A 20,778-nucleotide genomic window follows, 5' to 3' on the forward strand; every position below is an offset into this window, starting at 1 on the left:
GAATCATTTGAGTAATAGGTACATGGGCCAAATGAATAGATCAAAATGCCACTTTTAACAATGAGAAAGCTGGTTGGGGAGTGCAGCTGAAGGTCTGTATTATGGGTGTGGTGCTGGCTCAGTCCACCTCCACCTGGGCAAAGAGTAGGTGCAAATGCATGTTCTCTGCAGACAGGCAGATACCAAAAAGGAGGGGCTCAGTCAAGAGTGGGGAGAAGTGAGAGGCCAGTGGTGTTGCCACAGTGAAAGTCCCTCCACTTTGGGGATCTCCTGGTGGTCCAATAGTTAGGACTCTGAGCTTCCACAACAAGTCCCTCCACGTAAAAGTGGGGAGGAAGTGTCCCTCCCCCACAGTCTACTGCATTTAAGTGGGAGGTCTACTGCATAAGAACTCTGATAAACTGATGAAACTGTAGTATGTACTAAGGTTCTACATACTCTTAGGACTGAAATTCAGAAGGTTTTTTGTGATTTCAGAATTTGTGTGTTGTATGGGTTTCAGAGATCAGCATTTGATGGCTGTATGATTTATTTCAGCAACGTGAAATCCTTCATGAGATTCAGAAAAGGAAAGAAGAGATAAAAGAGGAGAAAAAAAGGAAAGAAATGGCTAAGCAGGTACTCTAGAATTTCTGCCATAGTCAAATAGTTTACATTTTCTAAATACACAATCTTTTCCTTTCCATTGATGGTATTTGAATTACTGTATCTTCATAATGTTTGAATATCTCAGAAGTCAGGACCTCTGTCCTTCATTCTTCATTATTCCTTTTTCCCTCGTTTGTTGCTATCAGTAGTAAAGTTTAAAATGAGGCACTTAAAAGTCTCCCAGATATCATTCATTGTATATTTTATATTCTCCAGATAGTTACCAAACTTTGAGTTGTATATTATCTGTAGAAGACTTAGGTTTATGTAACTAGAGTAGTTTATCAACAGAGTTGAAGGAGAGGGGAGATTGAAGCTTTGATAATCAACTCAGACTGGAATTCTTAATACTTGGAAAACAAAACTATTTGTTCATACTGAAGAGTGAACAGAAACCAGATGGATCTGCCTGAGATTTCATTCAGTGATGGAAAACAGATTTAAAAAGCAGTGGTGGAAAAAGGATATACTCCTTTGTCCTGTATTTTTCCTGAGTCCAACTCAATCAGAAAACCAGTTACACATGTTTGGAGAAATCCAGAGAGAATTTTGCTCCTTCTCCTTTAAAGAAATGGCATATCACCTAAGGGAAACAGTGAGGTGCAGTGGGAGGAGGTACTGATTTACGAGTAAACAGAACCTGGCTGAAAGCTTTGGCTTTTTTACTGCCTTGGCTTGGTGACCTTGACAGGTGACACTCTACGCTTATTTTCTTCACCCCTTAATGTGGCACAGATAATGCTTTCCTGTCTGTCTTATGTAACCATTCCTACAGAAAAATGTACTGCCCTTTGTGAATGTACAAAGCTGTATACAAATTTAAGGTGATACAACTGTTCGCCTGTTTTCCATCTAATGTGCCTTCCTGACAGCCACTCTGCTCTCTGTTTTTTCTTTTTTAAACAGTGTTCAAAATAGTTTAATATTGGAGTCAAGATAGATAATAAAACAATACTAGTTCTGTCAATAGAAGAGATAATCTAAATATAGACCCCCCGCACCCCATATATGTATATATAACTGATTTTTTTGAGCAAGATACAAAGATAATTCTAGAGAAAGGATAGCCCTTTTTGCAAATGGTACTATAACATTTTTTTTCTTTTCCATTATGGTTTATTACAGGATATTGAGTATGCTCTGTTTGAATGCCTTCTTCTGTTTATCTCTTGCTCTTGTCCCTAACTTTTCATGCATATTCCACATTTCTAAGTATTTATAAAGTTCACATTCTCTTAAAACTGTAACCTTGACCTTCAGTTCTTGAAACAGTACATATTTGGACACTAAATTTTAAAAAGTTGAGTTCAACTTTATTACACTTGAAAATCTTCAGCTTAAATGAAATGTGCATGCTCTACATATTTATGATTACTTACCATGATTGTCTTCCATTATGACTTAGGTCTAAAGTAGGTTTTACTTTTCTTTTTTTAAGGAACGTTTAGAAATAGCTAGTTTGTCAAATCAAGATCATACCTCTAGAAAAGACCCAGGAGGACACAGAACAGCTGCCATTCTACATGGAGGCTCTCCTGACTTCGTAGGAAATGGTAAACATCGGACCAACTCCTCTGGAAGGTCTAAGTAAGTCCCTGAGATTTCCAGTCCCTTAAAACAACTTGTAGTGAAATTTGGTTGAGTTGTCACATGAGAGTTTTAATAACTTTTTCAAAGCCTGTGTATCTTAGTATATTAGTAATATAAAATTTTCCATTTGTTTTAATACTTTCCAAGTATCTTTCACAAAGCCAGTTTTATTTCCCTTTACATAACAGTTGTTAACCTTAACATTGCCTCCAGTGCAGTTTGATCTGCCTTTTGATGATCTAACTTTTCAACGTTAGTTGGTCAGTTGTGTCCAACCCTTTGTGACCCCGTGAACTGTAGCCCACCAGGCTTCTTTGTCCATGGAATCCTGCAGGCAAGAATACTAGAGTGGGTTGCCATTTCCTTCTCCAGGGGATCTTCCCAACCCAGGGATTGAACCTAGGTCTCCAGCACAGCAGGCAGATCTTTTACTGTCTGAGCCATCAGGGAAGCCCAATTATTCAGTAAGTGATTTAAAAACTTTTCTTCCATCAGAATCATCATCCAGTCAGATTCACACTGTTTTCAGTCTGTAACACCTTAGGTCTCACCACAGATGTGGGGAGAGTCCCACAATGGGCACAGGTGTAGGAGATCCTTTACGTGAGGACAGGAGCCCCAGTTTGCTGCCAGGGCTCCCCTCCCCTTGCTACTGAGGACACTGGGCTTCCCTGTCACGGCAGGTGGGCTCCTCGGTCACATGTCACCAAAGGTCACATGAAAGATACTTTCTCTTCCTCCATATCCTTTTCCACTAAAGAATTGAGACTTCCCCGTGAAGTAGGTCCCCTACATACAAACCTACAAGTTTCGAACTTTGAAAGATGCAGACGTGCACTCCATCACTGTCAGGTGTGAGCGAAACTGCAGCTTGCCCTCCCTCTCCTAGTGCTGAGCCTAGTGCTGACGGTCCTTCAGCTCTCCCACCTCCCGTCTCTACTCCTTCCTCCAGTCAGTGTCGCCTCTTGACTGTTCATTCAGTGCCAGCCCCTGTATGCCAGCTGTTGTACTTGCTTTTCAAGGTACTGTACTATAAGATTAAAAATGGGTTTTTTTTGTATTTGATTTTTATATATTACTTGTGTGAAAGGTATTATAAACCTATTATAGTACAGCACTGTATAGCCAGTTTTGTTAGTTGGATACCCAGGCTAATTTTATAGGACTTATGAACAAACTGGACTTATGAACACTGTCAGAATGGAACTTGTTTGTATGAAGGTGACTTTGTATGTTTGCTGTGACTGCCACTGTTGACCAGAAAGGAATTTTAGTACAGAATTCCTTTCTGTGATTAGGTGGGTGATTAAATAGCACAGGTATTATCATTCAGGTTCTATATGTATTTAAGCTATCTTTTGTGATAATCTAAGCACCACTTAAAACCAGCATTTTAGGTACCAAACTAAAAGCTTATATAATCTTTTGGATTACAGTTTGTTTATAAGGAGGAGTCATTTCACTTTTTTCCCTAATTATCTGCTTTGAAAAAAATCAGCTCAGAAATCATTTTGATATTAACATTTAACCACCTACTGTTAAGGTGAACTAAATGTTTTCTTGAATGCAGTTTCTGGTAATGATTTCTTTTTAAGATTATAATTCCTTAAAGCAATTGAGATTATTTTTGCAACTGAGCTTCCATTAGGCAACATAGTTTGAAGCTGTCAGAGTATTCCACTAGGAAATATCTAACAAATTCCTACTGTGTTAGAAATGGTGGAAATAAATCAATGCCGTGAATAAGGCTGTATAAAAAGCAATCTTTTTTAGTTTAATTATTTCCATTTTTTTGGCTAACTGTAATCAGTAGGTCCAAGATTAGACTTGCTTTTGAGATCAGTAATTATTAGCAAGTCTATTCAAGGAAGGGTGGGAAATTCTCTGTTTCCTTGACACAGGTAGAACAGATTTTTATGTAGCACTTATAAAGGGACATTAGTATGTCTTGGATAGAATGACATTTCCACAAGCATCCAAGAAGTCATTTTCATGAATTGTTTGCCAAGATTGTTGTACAAACCTGTATAGAACTCTGGCACTCTGTCCCCTACAGACTAGAGAATAATGAATCTTTCTTATAGTTTACATGCTTCTTTGGTTAAGAAATAAAAAGTCCTTGATATACTGAAGTATCTCATACATACTCTTTATTCTTTTTCTTCCTTGCTATTCACTAGTCTTTAAGTTGGAAAGCCAAAGGAAATGACCAGAGTGTTCCATTTTATTCTTTCAACTAGAAGATACGTTCAGTAGAGGTAGTAGACATGACCTTGTTGTGAACATTGTCAGCACTCAGTATTCGAATTGGCTGTGACTAAAAGCAATACAATCTAGAATGAGATACTTGATGAGGACTTACTTGCTAAAGTCCAGACACTATTCTCAGTCCTAGGGATTCAGTAAATAAGATCAAGATGGACTCTGGTTTCATGGAGCTTGTATTCTAGTTGAAAGAGACTGTCCACCAGCAAACCAGAAGTTGTCAGATAATGACTGGTGCTCTGCAGAGAATTTAATTGGCTATCTTGAAGAAAGACTGAATTGTTACTTTAGATTGGGTGTTTGGAGGAAAGAGTCCAAGGATTGGATCCTGAGTGACTAAGGGACAGTGGCTTTAAACTGAGGGGCACATATCCTGGATCTGGATGAAGGGAATGAGCCAGCTGCTCAGCTGAAAAGAACAGCCGGTATAGAAGACCCCAGGCTGGCCTAGGCTGGTCCTGCCCAGAGCTCATCAACCAGGGCAGCATGGCTAGAATGACCAGTTGTGGAGACAGTGGTTCAAGGGGGCAGCAGGGGCAGATCACAAATGAGGTCTTTGTTGGTCGAATCAGGAGTTCAGGTGTACTGAGAAGCCGTTTGAGGTTTTAAAAAGGAACATGGTATCATCTGACCCATGCTGAGTGAAATTCTTCCTGGCTGCTAGTGGAGAACAGAGAGCGGGGGCGAACAGAGAGTGGGGGCGAACAGTGGAGGAACAGCTCATGCATCTCGTGTCATACCACTCTCCCTCGCCCTCACCCTCTGCACGGTGGCCGCACTCACCATCCAGTCCTCCACGCACACCGAGCTCCTTCCTGTCTCATGGCCTCTGCCAGTTACTCTACCTGCGATGCTCTACTTCAGTTTACTTTGCGTGGCCGACTCCTCATCACTCAGTTCTCCCCTCACACGTGATCTCCGATGCCTTCCCTGAGCACCCCACACCTTAGCTACTTGTTCTCCGATTTCCTGCTTTATTAAATTTCTCCATAGCAGTTACTGCTAGCTAAACTTCATATTCATTTGTTTGCTTTTGAATTGTCTTCTCCTTTTGTGAAAGTATGAGGTTCTTGCCTCTGTGTTTTCTTCAGGGCCTGGCACAGTGCCTGGCAGGGGCAGGGTGATGAAGGGAGGGAGGGAGGATGATAAAAAGGGACAGACTGTCTTTTTGGCCCTGGTAGGGTCTGCAGTCTGTTTAACCAGGGCAGCTCAGCTTTTCTTTTTTGTGTGGGATACATCAAAAACCAGTACGGCTTTATGTAATGAAAGGTTTCCACTGTGTAAAACAAGAGAAAGAAAACAGAAAACCCCTGACCGTTCTAGTGGAAGGAGCTTAAAGGCTTGATTCTCAAGTACCTGGCCCCTTGGCCCAGCTTTTCACGGATGCACTTTAGCCTTTGTTGAGCAACTTCACTTTCTATGTCCTTAATCGTTCCATGGCCTTAAGAATTTGTGGACGCACATGTAGTACAAGAGACTCAAATCATAATAGGTTTTCTCAGCAGTGTGGGAGGGTGTTAGGGGAGGGAATTGAAAATGGCAAGACCAGTTAATAATGGGGTATCTTTTGTGTCCAGGAGAAATTTGGTGATGACATGAACAAGGCAGGGAAATTGGAGAAGAGAGGCTCATACTTAGGAATCAGTTAGTTGCAGGAGATCTAGGAGCTCAGGGAGACGTGCACATTTTGACTAGTGAGACAGAATGGATGACTATGCCACCAACCAAAAAAAGAGCCCAGGAGAAGAATCCAGTTGAGAATGATAGGGGTAGGTGGCAGTTTCACTGACTTTGCAGTAGCATGAAGAGTGAATGGAAGGGACAGTCATGGATAGCAAGTGTAGAAGTTTGAAAATGAAAAACAAGATGGTGCAAGAGATTGAGGGAGAGGAGAATGGACATGGGAGAGATTTATGGGCTGAAGGTAAGAAGCCAATGGAGAGGGATAGATTGAACATAAAGAAGAGGGGGACTAACTGATGGACCAGGGTCCCAGAGGAGACTTCAGGGGTGGAACTGAGGCCAGGGTAGCTGTCCTTCCTCTGAGTCTGAGAAAAAGAAAAAATGGCTCAGGTGCCAAGTAACTTTCTAGGTGGGCCCACAGAAAGTGTGGGCTTCACTGCTCATTGCTTCATGTTCTCAGTGAAAGTGGAGGTCAGGATCACACTCACAGTGAGAGGACTGCTTCCTAGAGATCTGTGCCTGATCATAGCATTTCTAACAAGTGTCCAATCCTGACCATCAAGGGCACTCTTCCTGGCCTCGTCCCTGCAGAGCTCTCCCAAGTTAGTTGTAATTTTTGCATTGTAATCTGGCTTTCCACTCAGAAAAAAAGAGAAAGAAAGAAGGGTTAGGCTTTGAGTGTGGGGGTTGGGCATTCTGTAGCGTGGGGCCCAGTTAGTGACTAGGAATTTGTAGTGCTCTTAAGCCCCGATTTTGCAGCTTTCTCCAGATGTGCATGTACACAGGATGTGGGGTCAACATGGACTTGAGCTAAATCACTTCCATAGAACTTCTGTGAGGATGGAAATGTTCTCTATCAGTGCTGTCCACTGTGGTAGCCACTGGTCACTTGGGGCTGTTGAGTACGACATACCTCAGAGATATTCCAGGAGCAGACCACCGCAATGAAATGAGTATCCCTGTATAGTGAGTCACTTGCACGTTTGGATTCCCAGTGCATGTAAAAGTCATGCTTACACTATGCTGGAGTGTGTTAAGTATGTGATAGCATTGTATCTTAAAAAAAAAAAAAAAACAGTTTGCATATCTTAATTTAAAAATTACTAAAAAAACACTAAACATCTGAGCCTTCAGTGAGTCATAGTAGTAACTGAGCACAGATCACCACAACAAATACATAATAATAATGAAAAAGTTTTAACTGTTGCAAAAATTACAAAAGTGTGACAGAGACACATAAAGTGAGCAAATGCTATTGGAAAAATGGTGCTGATAGACTTGCTTATTAACACAAGGTTGACACAAACCTTCAATTTGTTTAAAAAAAAAAAAAAAAGCAGCCATGGTATCTGTGAAGTTCAGTAAAGTAGAGCACAATATGATGAGGAATCCCTGTACTTGTGCCTACTCAAGTTGAAGAACGGAATTTTTAATTTAATTTAGTTGTGATTGAATTTAAGTAGCCACATGTGGCCACCATACAAGGCAGCACCCATCTGGAACAGGGTTTGTAGAGTTCACGTGGGGAAGACTCCGTGGCGAGTGGGGGGTTGGACAGCTTTCCCATTAGCACCTTCAGCTCAGTTCCCAGCAGAGACTGCTGTTGGACAGTGAATTGACTGGTAAGCAGGAGAAAATGGAGGGGCACAAATTTCCTGTGTTAATCTTAAAGAAAAAAAATCATTGTCCAAATTTATTTTTAAGGCGAGAACGTCAGTATTCTATGTGTAATAGCGAAGATTCTCCTGGCTCTTGTGAAATCCTGTATTTCTCTGTGGGTAGTCCTGATCAGCTCATGGTGCACAAAGGGAAATGTATTGGTGAGTAAACTAGCTAAACTCGTTTAAATTATTCTAATTACCCAAGTTAATCATGAAGGAACAGGGGAGAATAGACACTACATCGTCTAGACCAGCATAGTTGCAGGAAAACTCTGTAAGCTGACAATCATTCTAGCTCCTGTTCCTGATGATCAAAAGAAGTCACTCAGCTTTCCACTTCTGTAAGATGCAAATAAAGCCCCAGGCTGTTGGAAATATTGTTAGCAGAAAGACAAAATTTGTCATCATTAGAATTAGCCAAAATTTTCAAAACCAAATTGGTTGAAATATTATGAATATGGAATTTTGCATCATGTACATTTGTAACCGAGGAAATATGTATAGCAAAATGAGTTTTGATGCCTGTAATCTTTGAGGATTAAGTCTCATTTTCTTAATTTGCTGTCCACCTGCTTAGCATTTTCTTGCTTGGCGTCCTGTACCAGACCAGGAAATTCACTTTATTTTCAATGTGTTTTATTTAGCAGTTTAGCCATCTTATTTAGCAGATGGCTATTTGTAGTGAATATTGTTCAAAATTTTATTTGAATTGTTTATATTAAAATCAAGTTTTCCGTGTCTACTTCCTTTGCTCTAAATGTACATCATCTTTTATCAGTCATACAGATACAGCCACTAATTGGTGTAGGGATCACTTGCATATGGTGAATTTGACAATTAAGTTTCATTTCCAATCCCATGAGTATTCTTAGCAGAGCTAATAGGCAGCTAAATTACCTAAATCAAGTTTGCTTTCTTTTAAAGGGATCTTTTTTCCCTTCCTCTTTGAGGAGATGTACACAGAAAGGGAAGTTGCCAGGGAGAGGACAATAGGTAGAGGGAAAGAAACCAAGCATCTGAAGAGTCATGATCTGAACACGTAACCTTGGGTGATGGAGGCGGTGTGGACCATGCGGGATTCTGTACATACACAGAGCCTGCCCTCTTCAGACACAGCCACCATTTGGGAAGGTTTAAGACCTTGGTAGAGATGATTTGCTTTGGTCTTGAGGCTGTCCTTGACTCTAAGGCATTTCTGACTCATGAATTGGCAACATAAAACTCACTACTTTTAATGATCTGAGGAAATCAGGAAGGCAAATCAATCCAACTGTGTATTACCTTACCCTGGACTCCTAGTCTCCTTGGTACTCATTAGACAAATTCACCTGTGTTAATACCCTCATTAGGAGACACGTTTGCAATCTGAACTTTTTTTAATGTAAAACCACCAAGTAAATTATTTATTTTGTTTTCTCACAATGGGTTTAATTTTTTAAATGGGTCCTAATTTTTTAAGGACCCATTTTTTTTTTTTTGATCTTTTGTGAAAGATCAACTAATTAACATTTGCTTTTCAGTGTGAAGCTGTTGGAACTAGAGGGAATCAAGAGTTTCCCCAGATATTATTCCCTATATATTAATATTAAAGCACTGGAGAGGCTTCTATATAAATGATCACACAGTGGAGTATAAGTCTGAGCTCTTATGGTAACATTTTCCTTCAGCCTTGTTTCAGTATGTTCTTTTGTTCTTTTTATTATCCCCACAACGCAGAAGTGACAAAAGGTGGGTGGCAATAATGGAATTATAATGCCAAAAAAAAAAGAATTATAATACAAAAAAAAATGCAGCAGCAATTACGAAATACTCACTTAGTCCCAGCTGGGGGTATATATATTGTAAGACATTGTGCCATATAATTCACAAATTTAATTAGGCTTTATGTACATCACCTCACATTCCATCCCATTAATATTTACTGTCCTGTATCTCCAACATGTGCTGCATAGATCCTACATTCCACAGGTTGCTTACTTTGGTTGACAGATTTTCAAACACTAGGGGCTTTTATTTTTATTTTCCCTTAGCTAAGAATGTCCAGAGTTATTTATAACTAGTATAACAGATCATTTCAATTTTTTGGCTGACAGATTTTCAAACACTAGGGGTTTTTATTTTTATTTTCCCTTAGCTAAGAATGTCCAGAATTATTTATAACTAGTATAACAGATCATTTCAATTAAAATTAAAAATCTCTTAAATTGTCAGCATATCTGTGAAGGAACACTGCCTCTCTCAGTGAGTTAGTTCAGCCACATTTCCCTAGACTGTTTTTGCAAAAACTACTTTGCCTTATGTATACAGGTTACTTTACTTTTCATTATGAAGATAATGTCGCATCATGGAAAACTATTATTATTTATATAGTAAGAGAAAAAGAATAGATCAATTGTTTTCATTTGGAGTAATTTTGTTCCCTAGGGGACATTGGTTGACATTTGGATATTTTGATGATTAACTCTAGGGTGAGGGTGCTGCTGGCATCTCATGGATAGAGGGGAGGGCTGCTGCTAAACATCTTACAGTACACAAGACAACCCCCTTCAACGAGGGATTTTCCAGTCCCAAATGTCAGTAGTGTTGAGAGTGAGAAACCTTGTTACATATGCTACAATTCGGTAAATTAGGGGAAAAAAAGGGTAGAAGGTTCTAGAAGAGAAAGACAAATTGGTGATATTGTGGGTGATATTTTTCTCCACTTCCAATTTTTTGGTGATTTTCTATTACAGTCTTTAATAAAAATTTAGATTTTCATAAAAAAATTTGGGGGCATTACAAAAATTTAGCTCCCCCAGGCATAGGTGGACACCATATGCCTATCACTAAATAAATGTGTCTTCTCTCAAGCACTTCAGATTTAAACTGTCATGACTTGTTCCTTCCTTCAAAGCCATTGGCCACTTTGTATTTACTGAGCATATTCAGATTTTGTGTTTAAAAGATCATTGATGTTTTCAAATTTCTGAGGTACTAAAACCTGTTCTTACTATGCACACTAATCTTCATTGATGGAGCGTTCCTGGTTCCAAACTCCTTCTATCAATGTTAGTTGGTATTTAGCTATATGAAGGTTACACTACCACACCAGTAGGCACAGTTGTCAGAGGTCGTTATGAAAATAGCATTATAAATACCAGCTAGTGGAAGAAAACATTGATCTGATACTAAGATCTCACTGTTGAGTATTGTCCCTTTGTAAAATTTAATATTTTAAAGTTCAGAGTATATTGTTAAAACACCAAAAATTGGTTACAAAAGAGCATGTATTACATGAAATTACATTTTTCATAGTACATGGTATCCATTGTTGAACAAATGACTGCTCCCTGTGTTTTTTTTTATGCCCACAGAAAATGTACCAGTGATACTTAATTATATTTCCTTTCAATATGCAGGCAGTGATGAGCAGCTTGGAAAATTAGTTTACAATGCTTTGGAAACAGCTACTGGCAGCTTTGTCTTGTTGCATGAGTGGGTCCTTCAATGGCACAAAAAAATGGGTCCATTCCTTACCAGTCAAGAAAAAGAGAAGATTGATAAGTGCAAAAAGCAGGTAGGTATCCAAGATGGCTCACTGAGCAAAAGGACTAACCTGGAGTTTAAGGCGATGATAAAACAAAGTAACTCAGCATTTGACTGGCCAGCAAAAAAGACCCAGAACGCAATGAGATCTGTTCAACCAGAGGGGATGGTGGAGGATCATAAGTGTTCCCAGACCCTGCTGCCTCTTTCAGAACTTTCAGAGCGTGGTCCAAACTCTTGCAGCTGCTTCTCAACCTCCTGTCTTAGCTCTTATTATTCCATTAATAGCTCTCTCTCCAACAGGAACTAAAGAGTACTTCATAACTGTGCTATTTGCAATCATTTGCATTTTCTCAGTCTCTTGAAATATTCACAACTGCATTTTAGGGGACTGGAGAATTGTATAATTGATTCATAATACTTAGCTTAAGGAGAACATTTAATATTGCAGTGGTACATAATAAATAAAGAGGTTATAAAACAGTAGGTGAAGCATCGTGTTTGGAAATGTATGTGTATTTATTACAAAAGAAAAACTGAACGTAAATACACTAAAGTCATAACAGTTGTCTTTGAGTGGTGACCATAAAGATAAATTGTGGGATTTTTCTTTTGTATTAGTACCTATTAAAATTTTGAGAGTGAATCTTTATAATCAGAAAAACTTATTTTAAAATTGTTTCTTTTTTCTGGTGGCCATATTGCAAAAGAAGCTGCTTTTGAAACGTGTCCATCTTTAAGAACTAGTAAGTTGACCATGTGGTTTGGGGAGGACTCAGTTCAGGGCTTGTTCCTTCTCCTTGCTGTCTAAAGTACATTTTCTATTCAAATATTTCACTTTTGTGGTGAAACACTAGTAAATGCTGACCAACTCAGCTATCATCATATTATTGGGTTTTTTTTTCCATTCCAGATTCAAGGGGCAGAAACAGAATTCAGCTCACTGGTGAAACTGAGCCATCCAAACATAGTACGCTACTTTGCGATGAACCTCAAAGAGCAAGACGACTCCATCGTGGTGGATATTTTAGTGGAGCACACTAATGGGATCTCCCTCGCAGCCCACCTGGGCCACTCAGGCCCCATCCCGGTACATCAGCTTCGCAAGTATGCAGCTCAGCTCTTGTCAGGCCTTGATTACTTGCACAGCAATTCCGTGGTGCACAAGGTTCTGAGCGCATCAAATGTCCTGGTGGATGCAGAGGGCACCGTCAAGATTACAGACTACAGCATTTCTAAGCGCCTGGCAGACATTTGCAAGGAGGACGTGTTTGAGCAGACCCGGGTTCGTTTCAGTGACAGCGCCCTACCTTATAAAACCGGGAAGAAAGGGGATATTTGGCGTCTCGGCCTTCTGCTGCTCTCCCTCAGCCAAGGACAAGAGTGTGAAGAGTATCCCGTGACCATCCCTAGTGACTTACCAGCTGATTTTCAAGATTTTCTAAAGAAGTGAGTGTCGTTGAGATTTTTCTCTATCTGCATTTTACTCCTTTACTTTTGATTGTGCTTGAATGTGCTTAACATCTCAGTCATGTGTATAATCTGAAAAGTGAAGAACAGGTTTCGACTTACTTCTTTGTTCTCCCAGTCCTTTCCCAGCCACATATGTTCTATTTTCTTACTTAGGTTTATTGTTCTCATAACTCCTACATTCTTCTAAATTCACTTGGGCTTAATAATAGACTTTCAAACTACTTTTTGGGGACTGCCTGGTATACGCTAAGAAATCAGTAGGGACTGCTGCTAGGGGGAAAAATGCCCCAGGTATTCCAAATGGTAAAGGCCACTTTCACTGCTGGTTCCTAAGGGGTCAAAGATGACACCTCCCATTTAGAAAACAGCTTTAGGAGTACGATTCTGCCCCTGGTTTTTCTTAACCATTCTTCTTCATTAGTAGTGTCCCATTCAGCCAAGTTATAGAAAGCAAATGACTTCCTTGCCCTAGTCAGAGGAGTCTCAACATCTGTAAATTACAGTTACAGATTTAATTACAGAGCCAAGTGTTTTTGTTTTTTTTAATTAAGATATAGTTGATTTACAATGTTGTGTTAATTTCAGGTATGGTGAGTGAAAATCACTCAGTTGTGTCTGACTCTTTGTGACCTCACGGACTATACAGTCCATGGAATTCTCCAGGCCAGAATACTGGAGTGGGTAGCCTTTCCCTTTTCCAGGGGATCTTCCAAACCCAGGGATCGAGCCCAGGTCTCCTGTATTGTAGGCAGATTCTTTACCAGCTGAGCCACCAGGGAAGCTCAAGAATACTGGAGTGGGTAGCCTATCCCTTCTCCAGCAGATCTTCCCGACCCAGGAATCAAACCCAGATCTCCAACACTGCAAGGCGGATTCTTTACCAACTGAGCCACAAGGGAAGCCCAGTTTCAGGTCTACAGCAGAGCAATTCAGGATGTTTGCAGATTATACTCCATGGTAGGTTATTCCAAGATAATGGCTATAATCCCCTGTGGTATACAGTATGTCCTTGTTCATTATCTGTTTTGTTTATCTGTTGCAAATCTGTTGCCTATCTGTTTTATGTATAGTAGTTTGTATCTTTTAAAACCATACCTCTAATTTGTCTGTTTTATCTTACTTTGAGATAGTCCTTACTGAGGTTTTCCTCTGGCCAAAAGTCTTTGCCCAGGTCCTTCAATTCAGTGATTCCTTATTTTGCCCTGCCTCTGTCTAAGCTACACCTTGGTTCTCTCAGTTTCTCTACAAAATAAGATCCCTTATTTTTCTAGACATCCCCCTGGTCCTGCAGAAGTGAACCTGGACTGGTTTCTTCCCTTTCTGACACTGTCGTATTTCCCACCTTTTTTTTCCCCCAACCATTCACTTTTACTCACTTCATCACTCCCTACATTTCTTTTATGCTTTACGTTTCTTCTGTTCCCATCTATTCCAGCTGCCATTTGGCCTGATCCATAATATTACTATTTCTTGTCACTCGGTTGTTCTTACCTATTACAGAAGTGAAAGTCGCTGCACTTATGTTTAAATAGATAGTTTGTGTATACCATTAAATAGAAGTAGATGTGCCTCACAGACACAGAGATCAGACTGTGATAGCCAGGGTCAGGGATGGAGTGGGAGTTTGGGGTTGGCAGATGCAAACTATTATGTATAGAATGGATAAAACCAAGGTCCTACTGTGTAGCACAGGGAACAATATCTAATCTCCTAGGATAAACCATAGTGGAAAAGAATATTTTTTAAAAAGATGTATGTGTGTGTGAAACTGAATTACTTTGCTATATAGCTGAGATTGGCACAACATTGTAAATCACTTATAATTTAATTAAGAAATAAATAAATAGAAGAGATGCAATATGCAAAGTTGTAGAAAGGGGCTAACGATTCTTGACGCTGTGTCCTCTCAAAGTATATAAACATCTAAAATTTCTAAAGAAACCTTTTATGATTTCTCTTTAATGCAGCAGAACTTTTTTAAACTATTTATAAAAGCACCCTGATGATGAAGTTGACTAAAATGACATCAGAGGGCAAATGGGGATAGAACCACTGATGTAAAGATTCATTTCCTCCTTCAGAATGTCACCTTTAGCTTTCTGCCCTTCCTCCTTGGTCAAGAATAATTTAGTAAAGGTTCATAATATAAACTGGAGAAGGCAATGGCACCCCACTCCAGTACTCTTGCCTGGAAAATCCCATGGACAGAGGAGCCTGGAAGGCTGCAGTCCATGGGGTCGCTGAGGGTCGGACACGACTGAGCGACTTCACTTTCACTTTTCACTTTCATGCATTGGAGAAGGAAATGACAACCCACTCCAGTGTTCTTGCCTGGAGAATCCCAGGGATGGGGGAGCCTGGTGGGCTGCCATCTCTGGGGTCGCACAGAGTCGGACACGACTGAAGTGACTTAGCAGTAATATAAACAAACAACACTGGGAAGTTTAAGTAGAACATATCTTTCATATTTAATAGTAAAATGAAGGACTCAGTAGCCAAAACCTTCATAGTTCTCCTCTTAGAGAACAGTTCTATGCTGTCAGTTTTGAACTTGAGATCAGCACCATTTCTTATTCTGTTAATAATATGGTTGTCCTTTAGATTGAGTCATATATTTCTCTGTCTTCCTAGAGTGGTTTGATAGACCTCTTATTTAAGAAGCAGACGTACAGTATTGTTTTACTACGTTTGCTGTCTAACCCCAGTTAACAACAACAAAAAACCATTCCCAGACAAGCGTAGAAGCATTTCATTTGTAGTTACATTTTTACTTATTGGTGAACACCCTTTGAAGAAAGGTTTTGTTTCACATCAATCTCTGTGATAGGATAGAGCCCAGAGTCAAAGCCAGACAGCTCAGTTCATATTCTACTTTTATTCCTCACTGGTTGAGTGACTTGAACTCCCTACTCTGAGTCTTTTCCTCCAAAAGACAGGGATAATAGCAAATAATATAACAAGACACCTAAGGATGGAAAGCACCTAAGGATGGGGACTGGTTGCCAGGAGAACCAACCACTTGATTTAGGGTTTGAAAGTTTCAGTCCTACCCCCAACCTCTGTGGAGAGGGGAGGGGCTAGAGGTTGAATGGATCACCAATGGCCAGTGATTTAATTGTTCATGGCTACGTAGTGATGCCTTCATTAAAAACCAAAAAGACAGGATTCAGAGAGCTTCCAGGCTGGTGAACACACAGAGGTGATGGGTGGGTGGTGGCCCGGGGAGGGCAAGAAGTTCCAAGCCCCTTGCCCTCTGCGTCTCTTCCAGCTGACTGTTCCTGAGTTATATATAGCCTTTTACGTTAAGCTGATAAACTAGTAACTAAAATGTTTCTGAGTTCTGTGAGCTGCTCTAGCAAGTTAGTTGAACCCAAGGAGGAGGTCATTGGAATCTCCATTCCATTGGTAGCCCATTGGTCAGAAGCACAGGTGACAACATGGACTTGTTACCGGTGTCTCAAGTCAGGGTAGGGAGGGAAGTCGCATTAGACTGAGCCCCTAACCCCTGGGATCTGATGCTCTCTCCAGGTAGATAGTGTCAGAATTGAGTTGAGCTGTGTGACACCCAACTGATATTGGGAAATTGCTTCTTGGTGTGGGGATACACCCTCGCCTCAGTAAAATCGGGTGCAAAATCTTTTATGTAATCAAATGAAGAAAGCAGTTGATGAAAAATATGTACAGGATGATGTCATTTTTTTAAACTCTGTTCACAAATTAAAACTATATCTTTTGTTTGAATGGTTGTCCAAGACTTTATCCTTATCAGTAATTTTTAATATTTGCAAGGAGAAAGTATTCACATGTTAATGATGTAATTAAAAGTTAATTTTTAATTTAGGGGACAATACAGTATCTTTTACATGCTTTTATTGCAATCTTTTCTTCCCTCTCAAGAATGAAATTAGGAGTGCTGTACTTTTCAGTACTGTGCCATGAGAAAATTAAATATTACCTTTTATAGTAGTTGCTGTCACCACTTCATATGTGTAGATTTAAGTCCATAATTCACAATGATGATTGATTGTTTTAAATACCTTTTTATAATTAGGGCCACGTGCTACCAAGCAGTGCTACTTGGGTCATTGTTATGAAAGCCAAGCAGCTTATTGGATTAGTTAGAACAGTGATTCTCAGACTTTCTCTTGGATTGAATCCACCTGGAGAGCTTGTTAAAGCACAGATTACAGCCCAACCCCCTGTAGTTGCTGGTTTACTAGGACTGGGATAGAAAATGTGTAGTTCTAACAAATTTCCCAGGTGATACTGACACTGCTGTTCGAGGGGCCCCACTTTGAAAAACACTAGCTTAAAGGTATGGTTTGTTTTCATTATTAAACAAATTGTTTGTTAGAACATTAAACATTAAACAGAAAGGCTCAAGGAATGATAATTAAAAGAAACCAGGTGGTTATATGGGCTTCCCAGGCGGCTCAGTAGGTAAAGAATCTGCCTGCAATGTGAGACATAGGAGACACAGTGTAGGGAAGATCCCCTGGAGGAGGGCCACTCACTCCAGCATTCTTGCCTGGAGAATCCCATGGACAGGGGAGCCTGGCGGGCTAGAGTCAATAGGATCGAAAAGAGTCAGCCACAACTGAAGTGACTGGGCACATACACAGGTGATAGAGTGTGGGACTTTTGAAAAGTTGTTCTTAATTGTTACCAGCATACTTCAAACTGTGATGAATGGGCCGCATCTGAAGTTTGTCATATTGGGCCCCAAGCCTGCATCAGCTAGCGTCTGATTTGCTTTTCCTTTGGGAACTCTTATGACTGGTCCCCAGAAAGGCTTAGTGTAGCATGGCAGGTCATTAAGCTATTAGTGGGAGTGAAAGTTCATAACCTACTTGTGCTATCTTATCCTAGACTTTTAAAAATATTAAAAAATGAGTCAGTCTCCTGGCCTCTAGAGACTACTTTTTTTTATTCTCCCACTTATGCAGCCTGGTGCTTAGCATATAAATCCTGCAAGAATGTTTATTAAATTAAATTCACTTAGGGACACATTTTGGTCTGCAAGTAATGTGATTTCTCTAATGTGTATCTTTGAAAGATAAACCCATAATTAAAAGCCTTGGATTACTTTATTTAGCATTTATTTTGTGCATTGCTGAGATTCTTTTTTCCCTCTCATTGAGGTGTGTCTGCTTAGATGACAAGGAAAGATGGAGTCCTCAGCAGTTGTTAAAACACAGCTTTATAAATCCTCAGTCTAAAATACCTTTACTGGAACAAAGTCCCGAAGGTGAGTCTGTTACCATTCTTTTCTGATAGCCTATTTAACATAAATTATTTTGAAAGGCTACATAAACCTAAGACTGGAAAGGACTGCATGGATCATTTATTTTATCTATTTTATGCTGAGTTATACGTAGATCCATTCATTGGTTGTGTCTTGTGTACATGGAGGTATTTGGCCATCCTGGTTTTTCACATCCCCTCTGATGGAATGTCTGGCAGCACAGCCTCTTCATGTGGATTCTCCCTTATCATGTCAGCCTCACTGCCGTGGAACTGGATTTCCCTGCTGTTACTCGAGTAGCAGATGAAAGAGCCTCAGTGGAGACTGGGATGATCAAGACACCTGGGTTTGACTCCTGGCTCTGTTGCTCGGTCATTTCTTTACCCTCAGTTACCCCTCCCTGTAGACTTGGGCTAATTAAATATTTCTACCTACTTTAAGGAATACGAGGTGAGGAAAGTACTAAAGGGTCAGCCAGGTAAGAGGTACTTTTAAAAGCTCCTCGGCCGGGGCCCCTTCCCCCCATGCTTGCATCGTGGTTGGATATTGCAGCTCTTCCTCTATTTTCGTTGCCTCTCTTGTTTTATCTCAGATTCTGGAGGACAAGATTATGTGGAGACTGTCATTCCTAGCAACCAGCTACCCAGTGCTGCATTCTTCAGTGAGACCCAGAGACAGTTTTCCCGCTATTTCATTGAGTTTGAAGAATTACAGCTTCTCGGCAAAGGAGCTTTTGGAGCCGTCATCAAGGTGTGATATAGAGTTGTCCCCAGCCCCTTTTAAAGCCCTTTCCCTGATCCATCTCTGTAGAGGTAAGGATTTCTATTTTGAGGGTAGGGAGGAAAGTGAATACAACTATTTGAAACAATGATCATCTTCCCCTTAATGTAGTTAAAGGCTTTATTTAAAGTTACACTAGACACATTAAGAATGCATGTTCCTCTTCCCTTGCTCGATGCAGTGCATTAACATGATAAATACATAATTGTAACAGCCCCTCAAGTGGAATCAAGACATCTGCGTGAAGAATGTTGTTGTGTGCTTTGCTTCAGAAAGAAGATTGTTCTCTTTTTCTCCCATTTGCTTTTAGAGTCGCTGTAGCTAAGAGAGTTACAAGGTTAGAACTGAGATGGAATTCAAACTGGGAAATGGCCCAGATGGTCTTGATGGCTTTTATTTTCCAGCTCTTACCGAGATGGAAAACTAGTGATAGGTTATTAAGGTATGCTGCTCTTAGGTCTTGCCTTCCTCATTCCAGGCTATTTGGGCAACTTTTATTATCAGCTTCCCCTTTAGAGAGAGATTTCAATTCTTTTTTGTGTAATTTAGCTATTTTGTTAGAATTTAACAGACCCAGATTACTGTTATCAAATCCATATGAGAAATACGTCATCTTACCCATAAGAAGGTAGCCCACCATCAGTAGAGCAGATGTCTGTTTAGGATTCTGAGAGTATTATTAAGAAGCTTTGCCTGTCTCACTGTGGAAGGCCTTTTACACTGAAAAAAGAAGCAAACGAGTTTTTCTGTAGTAATCGGGGACAGAAAGACAAACTTCAGCAAGTTTTCCAAAAAACAAAGTCATAATATCATGGAAATTTTTCAGCTTTTTTCTTGAAAGTATAGATATTAGATGACTAAATAAATCTGCTTTGGGCAGATTTATTCTGATCAGGTAATCACAGTTATTTTTAAGAGGAGTGGATGATTGAAATATATATTACCCTTTTAACTCACATCATAATTTTGATCTGCTTCTTTAACTTCTTAATATTTAGATACTTCAATGCAAAACATGATCAAACTTCATTTCCTTATAAGTACTTAAAAATGATTATTGTTGTTGTTGTTCAGTTGGTAAATTGTGTCCGACTCTTTGCAGCCCCATGGACTGTAGCACGCCAGGCTTTCCTATCCTTCACTACCTTCTGGAGTGATTAGTAAACTCATATAACAAAAACATTTTAGTAATTTAAGCCCCGTGTTTTTCCTATGGTTTCTCACTATGAGAACCTCACAGCCCTCACACCCCATCCCTATTTTCAGGTTAAGGTAGGGCTTTCTGCTCGGAAGTCTAGAATTTCATTAGCAATTGGAGCCGTTACTGTTCATGCACCTCAGCATTTTAATAAATGAATTCCTAAGAGTTCCAGTGTACCGGGCCCCACACCACAGCCAGTGACTCACAGTGTTACCAGACCAAACTTGGGTCAACTCACCCACTCTCAGTAGAGCCAATCTACTAACACCAGGATTTAGTGAGGAAAAGTGCAGGCACCGAGCAAAGAGTAAGGGTAGCTAATGCCCAAGAGACCCAAACTGCTCAATGGATTCCAGGGAAGCAGCTTTCTATTGGCAAGGTGAAAGAACAGTAGGGTGAGTGATCAGTTCATGGACAGATCTCTGATTGACATGGTAACAGGGTGGTGTCACAGGACTTAACATCTGAAGTCCTTGGACTCCACCTGGTCTGGGGGGCGACATGCTCATGCTCATCAGGCAGTTAGTTTCTTCCATCTGGTGGGGGTTTTATTATCTGTAAAACAATTCAAGAATGTGCTTCAGACACTGTTATCTATGTCCTTCAGGAAAGAACTAAAGATTCTGTGACTGCTCTATGGCTGATTCACTTTTTAAATCGTTCCAGTTCCCCTGGCCCAACTACTATTTTTTGGTCACTCTGCGTTC

At 40.1% G+C, this 20,778-nt stretch overlaps 1 protein-coding gene across 2 annotated transcripts in view; it reads left to right on the plus strand.

Moving 5' to 3' along the window:
• Window positions 1-20,778, plus strand: part of EIF2AK4 (eukaryotic translation initiation factor 2 alpha kinase 4) — a 97,156-nt gene that overhangs the window by 22,275 nt on the left and 54,103 nt on the right. For both annotated transcript variants that reach the window (XM_027553503.1, XM_027553504.1), the window contains exons 5-11: window positions 538-618; window positions 2,087-2,235; window positions 7,891-8,006; window positions 11,246-11,403; window positions 12,286-12,821; window positions 17,987-18,093; window positions 18,683-18,840. In XM_027553503.1, coding sequence (XP_027409304.1) covers window positions 538-618; window positions 2,087-2,235; window positions 7,891-8,006; window positions 11,246-11,403; window positions 12,286-12,821; window positions 17,987-18,093; window positions 18,683-18,840 — 1,305 coding nt within the window. The remainder of the gene's footprint in view (window positions 1-537; window positions 619-2,086; window positions 2,236-7,890; window positions 8,007-11,245; window positions 11,404-12,285; window positions 12,822-17,986; window positions 18,094-18,682; window positions 18,841-20,778) is intronic.

The sequence above is a fragment of the Bos indicus x Bos taurus genome, chromosome 10, assembly GCF_003369695.1.
Source record: "Bos indicus x Bos taurus breed Angus x Brahman F1 hybrid chromosome 10, Bos_hybrid_MaternalHap_v2.0, whole genome shotgun sequence".
In the NCBI taxonomy this organism is placed as follows: domain Eukaryota; kingdom Metazoa; phylum Chordata; class Mammalia; order Artiodactyla; family Bovidae; genus Bos; species Bos indicus x Bos taurus.